The sequence below is a fragment of the Diaphorina citri genome, unplaced genomic scaffold, assembly GCF_000475195.1.
Source record: "Diaphorina citri unplaced genomic scaffold, Diaci psyllid genome assembly version 1.1 scaffold2419, whole genome shotgun sequence".
NCBI classification, from domain to species: Eukaryota; Metazoa; Arthropoda; class Insecta; order Hemiptera; family Psyllidae; genus Diaphorina; species Diaphorina citri.
Window position 1 is genome coordinate 4,325 of NW_007379843.1, and position 9,592 is coordinate 13,916.

The 9,592-nt window shown below is 40.5% G+C and overlaps 2 protein-coding genes across 2 annotated transcripts in view; both read right to left on the reverse strand.

Moving 5' to 3' along the window:
• Positions 1 to 9,592, reverse strand: part of LOC103518894 (neurogenic locus Notch protein) — a 31,339-nt gene that overhangs the window by 3,334 nt on the left and 18,413 nt on the right. Inside the window, exons 5-6 of the mRNA XM_026830563.1 lie at positions 8,891 to 9,150; positions 7,391 to 7,613 (exon numbers count right to left, since the gene is read on the reverse strand). Of these exons, the coding sequence (XP_026686364.1) occupies positions 7,391 to 7,613; positions 8,891 to 9,150 (483 nt within the window). The remainder of the gene's footprint in view (positions 1 to 7,390; positions 7,614 to 8,890; positions 9,151 to 9,592) is intronic.
• Positions 548 to 2,689, reverse strand: LOC103518893 (WD repeat-containing protein 78-like). The gene has a single exon (XM_008483974.2). It carries the CDS (start codon positions 2,630 to 2,632, stop codon positions 605 to 607), a length of 2,028 nt encoding a protein of 675 aa, XP_008482196.1. The 5' UTR covers positions 2,633 to 2,689; the 3' UTR covers positions 548 to 604.

Genomic DNA, 9,592 nt, shown 5'->3' on the forward strand with positions numbered 1-9,592 from the left:
CACTAGGGCTGGTTGCGAATACACTTATAGTAATAAAATAACCATTCATTTTAATACTTTTAATTTTTAATCATTTACCCGGACATTCCTTGTTTTAGAACCGGCCAGCTATAACGGTATGGTACCCCAGTGGCTTCCCGTTACCCCACGAGTTCCGAGGATAAATAGACCGTTACCTCAGAGTTCGAGGTAAATAGAATCGGAATAACACAATTGCAAATTAAGCCGAGGGAGAATCAATGGTCCAACGCGGTTTCTGGATTGTGGCTCTGGAATGATGGGTCCAACCTCTGGAATCAACAGGCCCAGATACAAGCCTCCTATATCCAAATTGAAACACGAAATAAAATATACTGACGAACATCGTAAGTAACAACAGTGCCAATAGTCCTAAACTAAGGTGCATAGTCGCGGCACACAAGGAATCTGGAAGAAAACCGCGTTAAATCAATAATAATAATCATCGGTACATTTAATTTTCAATTGCTTTTTATTATTATTATTTATTAAGGAAAGATTACAAAGGAAAGTTTTATAAAAGAGAAACTAGAAAATCATATCAATTTTCAATTGAATAGCAGAAAAACATTTCGTTTCTGGAAAATTACTCCTTTCCTAGATCATCCTTATTCATCAGTTCACTCAAGACCTTCTGGATATCTGGGACTTCTTTGGCGATCTCTTCTTTGCACTCTTCTTTACATCTGCAAAGTTTCTTCATGATAACCTTCAGACATTTGTCTTTCTTTTTTAATGCTTTCTGGCTTCTTTTTTCAGTACCTTTCGTCTTTATGTCAAACAGTTCCTCAAATTTCTCTGTCAAAGTTTTGGTTTGTATAGGATCAACCAACAATTTTGGGTATGTAGCCTTCAGAAGTGCAAAGTCCTTTGCCAGTGCTGCCTTTTCATCTTGACTGTTGGAATCATCTGCTGTCCAAGGATAGGGTAAACTCCCAAGATATTGTTTAGCAGGGCGTGGTAGTTTCCAGGAAAGAACGGTTTTGCAGAGTTGGAGAACTTGAAGTTGTGTGGGATTTTCAGGATAGTCAAGGTTTGGGCACATGAGTATTTTGTAAACAAAAACATTTCCTCCTTCATCTCCTACGCAAAGGTTCACGCCATTTCTTGAAAACACAAAATCGTTGATTTGTTTCCTAGACGGAACGGTTTGTACAATATGAGGTTCACTTTTATTTTTTGTCAAATACCAGACTTGAATTTTTGTCTGAATGACACTGATGATCACAGTGGACTGTTTTGGATGCCAGCCAGCTTTTTTAACAGGAAGAATGTCTTTTTGTAAAGTCATAAGGGGCATATCATACTTTGTACACCAAATCTTGATCGTGCCATCAACACTACTTGTGAGAAATAATTGCTCCACAAATGGTGAAAACTCAAATGATGTCACCATGCAATCGTGAGCGTTGTAAACGAAATCTGTTTCTTTGAGTGAATAAGACATTTTGTGTACTTTACCCTCATCTGTTGCTACGTAGAAAAAGTCGCTCGTATCAGGCCGATTATTATCAGCCACCAAATTCAGCAAAACTACATTGTTTAACAAGGGATAGTTATTGAGACTAATGGTTGGTGCCCATTTCATAAGTAGCATTCGTTCAAGCTCAGGTGGCTTCAAGGTGTATTTCCGTATTTTGCCATTCTCTTTACAACATAGGATGGTCTCACCTTCATCTTCATTGTACCAGGTGGCACACACAGGGCGTATCATTTTGTCTCTTCTAATATTACTAGCCACAATGTGGTGCGAGGTTTCATTCTCATCTCCGTGTATAGTGAGTTTGGTGCGTCGTTCTACTTCTAGGACATGTATTTCTCCATCATCACAAGTTATCATGAGAAAATGGGGTTTCCATTTTGAAAACTCCATGTTAGTTATAATAGCAGGGAACGTATAAATGCGTTCAGGGGTTTTGCTGTTGTTTAGATTCCAAATGTATAAATAACCAGACCGCATGCCTTTTTCATTTGTGAACGCAGAACCATAAGCAACAGCTACCAGATGATCATGTCCAGGGTGCCAATCCATAACTAACACTGCACCAAGGTCAGTTGGTATAGTGAACAGTAAATCCAAGTCAATATCATCAATAACTTCTCTTCCTCTCTCTTGTAAATAATTGATTCTCTCTTCAGTGTTAGAAAATCTCTCAATGTTGACGATTTTTTCTTTATCTTGGTCTAAATGTCTTTCGATAATTATTGCAAGTTTTTTAATTTGATCAATGACAACGTCCGCTGGATATTGGTTTAAATAATCTTCTTCATCTGTAAGATGTTCATTGACAGGACACTCATCCTCATCGTATTGTTTAGGATCAACACCTCTATTTTGAGTGGTCGTCACAATAACATCCGAATCAATGGAAGTATATTGAGTTTTGAAACTCTTGTTGAAATTGACGGGAGGCGTTTGACTAGCTTCGTCAACTAAAACACGTTGAGAACTCAAAAGCTTGTTATACTTTTCATTCTGAACAAGTATGTATTTAGCTGCTTCGGATTTGGTACTAAGTTTGGTCTGTTTGACATCAAGAACATTGAATAGTTCAGACTCGGAAATTTTTATGGCACATACTTTATTCTCTTCATCTTTTGGCTTTGAAAACATTGCTGGTGCTTCATCTTTCTGTGAGATTTTCGTTCTACCATCTCGGAACAAATTCGATATCTTTTCAAACTCCATGTTAACCTCGCCTAGTGGTTACCCTCCACGCAAGAGTCTATTATTACTATTATCTTCCGTAAAATCAATTTCAGTATAGTGGTTAGCGCAGTGGATTTCAGATCTGGAGATAGGGAAATTTGCTCATGTTGAACGTTTTTATCAAATTTCATCGAATTCGGGCTATTTGAATGTGATCGTACGGATGAAGAATGATGAACACCTAAGAAGTCGTAAAATTAGGTTGTTAGGTAGCCATTCAAAATTAGCTGTTTCTATTTCGCTTTCATCTTCTTATTTTGGTTCTTATCATTTATTTATTATTTCATAAAGTATGTAGGTATTTATGCAATTAAAAAATTAATTATTCGACCGTACAAAGCAATAAATGCGAGGTCTGCGTTTTCAACAGTAACAATAAATCACAAAACAAAGAGCGAAATTATTGCCTAAGACAGGGGTCGCCAACCTTTTATGGGTCGCGAGCTACTCAGATGATTGGGAGACCCTTAGCGAACTACCTTTTAGTCTGGGAACCAAAAAATTTACGACTTAATAAGAGTTGCTCTCAACTTGAGCGACTGTCCGTGAGCTGCGAGCTATCAGAAAACCTCTCGCGAGCTACCGGTAGATCGCGATTGACGGGTTGGCGATCATCTGACCCTAAATCACCAAAGTATGGGAAAGTTTTTACAATTCCATATTTTGGTCTAATCCCTCCAAATTCAAAATTCTGCTGTTCCATTGGCTGTTACACTTGTAATATACTTTTCTATACTTTGGTGATATGGTCTAGGACCATCGACCATTTAACCATTCAACGATAAGAAGTACCGATTTGTTTTCAGGTGGATCAGTTCACACCTCAGGTGTCACTGCCCCTGATAACCTGTGCACCTGATACGCCTTCTGACATGTCCCCACTTTATTCTCTTCATCTTTAGGCTTTGAAAACATTGCTGGTGCTTCATCTTTCTGTGAGATTTTCGTTCTACCATCTCGGAACAAATTCGATATCTTTTCAAACTCCAAACACGGTTTTTGAAAGTATTGAACCGTTTCTTTGAATGAAGTTGGCGGGTTCAATGTACACAGAGGCATACACATCATATCGTGACGATGATGGGCACACTGTAGTGATTTCATTCCATGTGGTGTCAAATCCACCATTGTCTTGATGACAGGTGTCATAGTGTGAGGATCAAGAACTCGTTTAACATCCAAAAGATGGTACGGTCGACCATCTTTTTCGTCAGTTCGCTTAACTTTTATTTTCTTCCCATGCTTGGATTTTACTTTCGCTCCTACTGCACGTGGTTTTTGATGCGCACTATCTACCTTTTCAGGGGCAAAATATACCTTTTTAAAGCTTTGTTGTCGTTCTAGGAGAGGTTTCATTGTTAATAATTAAGAATCGCACTATGAAAATCCTCTCAAAAGTTTGTCCGCCTTATGTTTGTTACAAAAAGATTAGCACTATCACGTTGGAAATCAACTGAATTGAGAATGAAAGTTTGCTAGATAGCGGCCACTAGATTTTCACGATGTTTCCTGTAATAATTAGATTATGGAACAGTTTTAGCCGGCACCGCCACAACGCGTCGTTTTATTATTCTATTAAGTCCACTTTTTCATTTCTTCTTCATAGGCTCCTCACTTTTACTATGGCCTCATCCAGATGTATCCTCGTTGTATTTGACTCCTATCAGAGAGCTAAGATTAATTTCCTCCAGAACATTTATGACTTTACTGTGAAGAAAGAACCGAGTGTGGAGCAGCTGCTTGACTTGAACATCATGCAGCAAATTACACCTCTCCTAACCGATGTTCCCAATGTACAAAACCTTGCCTTGGTTACCACGGTCAAACTATGTGCTGCTAGTGAAGTTATTGCCAAACATATCCTCAAGAAGAAAGTGCTAGAACGTCTGGATGATGAGTTTGAATGTCAACCGAAAGAATACAGACGGAACGTGTTGCAGATTGTGAAGAACATCTCCAAGTATTCCGATCTGACTTCTGAGCTGCTGACACAGGCGAAACATCTGCTGACTACTAGCATTCATGACCTTGACACGCTACAACGGGAACTAGTCCTGGCAGCTTTGACAAACATATCAAACCACGGTCTCTGTAATGCACAACGTGTCATAGACTTGGAGGTGTTACCTCAGGTGATCCTTTGTCTGCAAGTACCCGTCACCCTCTCCTTGGAATCTACACAACTAATAAGAGCTCTGAGCAAGCAATCCGTGGACATTTCTGGTGTCATGCTTGATAATAACGTCCTTACCTATCTTGCCGATAATCTTCACAATCCTTATGGACTTGGAGGTGTTATCTCAGGTGATCCTTTGTCTGCAAGTACCCGTCACCCTCTCCTTGGAATCTACACAACTAATAAAAGCTCTGAGCAAGCAATCCGTGGACATTTCTGGTGTCATGCTTGATAATAACGTCCTTACCTATCTTGCCGATAATCTTCACAATCCTATGGGTAGTTTCAGTTATAAATTGATAGCCAGCTTAGTCAGCTTCGATTACAGCCCGGAGCAAACTTTATCCTAAACGGAGAGGGTTCTTTCGTTCTTGGAACGACTAGCTTTTTTCTATTCCATCTGCCTTCTCTCTTCAATTTCAGTTATTTCAGGACGATAAGACCTCTTTCCTTATATGTAGTTCTCTCTCAAGTAAAGAAAAAGAGGCCATCAGACCCGGAATTTCTGCATGGAAAGCAAGAGCGTTACAACTTGAAAACATAATCACTAGAATAATTTTATTATGTACGCTAATACGCTTGTAAGCCCACTATAAAGCTTAGTGGGCACAAGAGGTGTGGTGATTAACTGTCCTTGAACCAATAAATAAAGCTGCAGCAAACAAGAGGGTCAGAGAAAAACGAAGACCCATGTCCTTCACTTACATCTTCTAATGAATCTAAAGCCCGCCACTCACGATGAGTTTTATCGCATGCGATGATCACATCGTGAGTGGTGGGCTTAACGTATGATATAAAGTACAATTGCAAAATGAGGTCGGGCGATGAGTGCCCATAAATAGGTCGTTCGTGAATCTAAGGCAGTGGGAAAATCAACTGGAATTCACACCCTTAAATTCCTAATCTATCATCTATTGACATTCAACTAGATGTGAAAGATAGTACTAGGTGTATGGTGGGTAGAAACGAGATCACTTCGTAGTATTTTGTCGCCCCCTTATTGCAATGACATACCACACATCTCAGCTGTTTTAATGACTATCGCGATATACGTAATAATTACCTCGGCAAAATCCTGGATACGGCCCTGTCTGAGGTGTGAGCTTAGGTTTTAACAGCTCCACTGTGGGAAAGCTCTTGCTGGGAAAGTTTCCTCCGTTTTCGATGGCTCCTCATAGTTCTGCGATTTCGAAATCGAGGGCGAAGCTTGGGTTCCTGGGATCCTGAGTTTTTCCTACATGCTATCAAGTTTCTGTCCTTCAAAATCAGCAGCACGTGCTTCGTGCCCAGTTCGTCACTCATCCACGTCACCCAGTTCGTCACCACAGTCGATGGCACAAACGGCGCTTAACCTTTGTGTCTCTTCGAGGAACTAGTAGATTCTGACGCGACGGTCCGAACAACACTTCACATTGGTCTGGGAAGATGGTCCGCCGGACCAAAAATTAAATCGTGTAGTCTGGTGAACTAAATCGTGGTCCGGAGAAAGGTCTGGTGCAGTCCGATCCGTCTAATGTGTAGTCCCCTCAAGACCACTGAAAGCCGCTGACTTCTCGGCTGGGAGTAATCTCCCAAATGATGAGTTTTCTCGCATGCGATGATCACATCGTGAGCGGTGGGCTTAACGTATGATATAAAGTACAATTGCAAAATGAGGTCGGGCGATGAGTGCCCATAAATAGGTCGTTCGGGGATCTAAGGCAGTGGGAAAATCAACTGGAATTCACACCCTTAAATTCCTAATCTATCATCTATTGACATTCAACTTGATGTGAAAGACGGTACTAGGTGTATGGTGGGTAGAAACGAGATCGCTTCGTAGTATTTTGTCGCCCCCTTATTGCAATGACATACCACACATCTCAGCTGTTTTAATGACTATCGCGATATACGTAATAATTACAACACGAGTGGTCTGGTGAGACTGCCCGCTGTCATGACATTAGGGTAAGTCAGGTTTGCGGTGCATTATAAATTCGTATAGGTATGATGTGTATGCCAGAGGAATAATTTTGCTCTCACCACCCCACCTGTTATTGTTATGTAAGTAAACCCATCTAGGTAAAGGAGTCCCTTAACATACCAATATTATTATGGTAAGAAAATACTCGTATAAATCCAATAACAAGAAATTGCTTAACTTTCTACAGCTTTAGATAGTACTTTACCTAAGACCTTGTTTAGACTGTGGGATAAACGGACTTTTCAGTCACATGTTTTATCCCAAACAGATAAGGTTCGATCTTAGCTGGCTTTCCCCTATCCTGACTTCCTTCGCTCTTTCGGACCGATAAGACCTTGCCAGTTACAGCTCCCTCTCTATCCAATTCTCTCTCTCTCTCCCTCCCCTCTCTCTCTCTCTCTCTCTCTCTAAAAAAAGTCTTATTTATCAAAAAAGTGTCAAAAACTTACATTTATCAAAGGGGCGACATCTCACAAACGGATCAAAAAAAGTCTTATTTATCAAAAAAGTGTCAAAAACTTACATTTATCAAAGGGGCGACATCTCACAAACGGATCCCCAGTCATATCTCGAGGACAGCTACAGATGGGCGTGGCACCTCGTACCTCACATTTAGCGTTGATACCACACTGGCCAGCACATGGGTTCATACATTTGTTGCCTAAACAGGATGGTCGGTCGGTAGGGCAGTCGCTATGCGCGAGACATTCGGCCCGACAAGAAGTGTATGGGTCACCTAGATAACCCTGGAATGAGGGAAATGGGGAAAAAGAAATCTTTTTAATACCTTTTTTCAGGGGTGTAGGGTAAGTGTACCATTTATTCGCCCATCATCTGTAGTGTTTCTTTCTTAAAACTCCAATAAACTCCATTTATTGGCCCACATGCCCACATTTATTTTCTAATTTTTGTTTTTATGACTACAATTTTTGAATAGCACTGGTTCGATAGCAGTCTTTAAGCCCTTTCTTTTCAGGGGTGTATTACAACAACATTTCATAATTTTATCCTAAAATTATTTAATATTACAGTCGAACGTGGCTAAGTGGAAAACCGGGATAAACGGGGAAAATCGTGGGCCCTGCGTCAGGGCCGGATTACCCATAAGGCAGAATGGCAGACTGCCACGGGCCCCGCGCTTTTGGGGGCCCCGCGCTTTGAGGACTTGCCCCGCGGGGGGCTAATCCGGCCCTGCCCTGCGTACATAATTGGGATACCTAGATAGGTAGGAAAAATTGTCGGTCCCTTGGATTCCCAATCAGACAGGTTTGACTGTATTATTTAGATTTCAAACTCTTTATTGACTATAATTCAATTTACTCACTACACAAATATTATAAACAGCGGGCGAAATGATTGCCTAGGCCCTAGGGCAATCTCTACCATTCAGCCCTGACGTTAAAAGTCGTGAAAACTCGACTTTGGTAAGTGAGATATCAATATACATATAGCGATACAAACCATAAGATATTTTGCTAGAGAACCTACAATATGTCATACCTGTTTAGAAACCTAGATATTTCAAAAATAAAGTTCATCGATCTCTTTTTCACGCAATCTTTATTACGAATCGATGCGAATATTAGAAGATCCAATAATTAAATGAAGAAGATATGCCATCCACTCTGCGGTAAGATGTAGGCAATGCTGGTCAGTAGATCTTTGGACACCTACATAACTTTGTCACCAATATGAAATGACGGGACCGAATTTATTACGATCTGCGGTTTTATATATACATATATATATAGTTTTATCCACCCATAATTTGTTGATCTGAAGTGTATGAAAACCAACTTCTATGTTGATCATTTTAAATTTGTTGATCGTTCCAAATGATCAACTTATTTGATCAACATGATGTGACATTTTTTTACATCTTTCTACAATTTTTTTTTTGATGCTAGTTCAGCGTCTTTTTCTTTGACAGTTTTCCTGGGTTATTTCCCACTTTTTGGTGGCGCTAATATCTCTTCTCCTTTCCGTTTTTTGTCTTCCTTCCCTCTCTCTTTCTTTCTCTTACCACAGGGCAGGAGCACACGGCCCGATGATTGCGCACTTCACACTGGGCTGTGGGAGCGCACGCGCCACTCGCGCACGGATTGGCGCACTTGTAGTTCACACAGGACTGACTTGGGCCGCAATCGTAGTCGGAATCGCACTCATGCCGACAGCCGGACAGAGGCGACCCTGTATATCCGGGTAGACAAGAACAGGTGGGTACCATGTTGATAACTTCACATCTCGTGTTGACACCGCATGGGGAGCGGTCACATAGCTCCTCTGGAATAGAATAGAATACTCGGTAATAACGCGTCAAAAGATAAAGATCAAAATCCCAAGAGTACTTTTGTGAATTCAGTCCTCAGAGCTCCGAAAACAACAGTTTTACAGTTCGGAGCATAGAAAAATGAAAAAGCCTTAACTTTTGGGTGTCACAGCATTTTCTTTTAACTCTAGTAATGCCACTCCCGGACGCTACTCCATTAAGGTAACTACTCAATTGTCACGAGGCTAAGTGAAATCAGTGACCAAAGCACAAAGGATCAAAGATGTTTCAAGATGGAAGGGTCCCAGATGTTCCTGGGCGTCCAATGGAGTTTTAAACACCCCAATCTCTTTCAACACCGTGAGATAGGTGCCTTGCCTATCTCATGGACACAGAAAGTAAGTCAGTAAAGGATCCAAGGTTAGTTTTTTTTTTTTTTTTTTTTTTTTTTTTAAG

Coding starts and splice junctions, on each gene's coding strand:
- LOC103518893 (XM_008483974.2), bottom strand. CDS start 2,632: ATGTTTTCAAAGCCAAAAGATGAAGAGAATAAAGTATGTGCCATAAAA.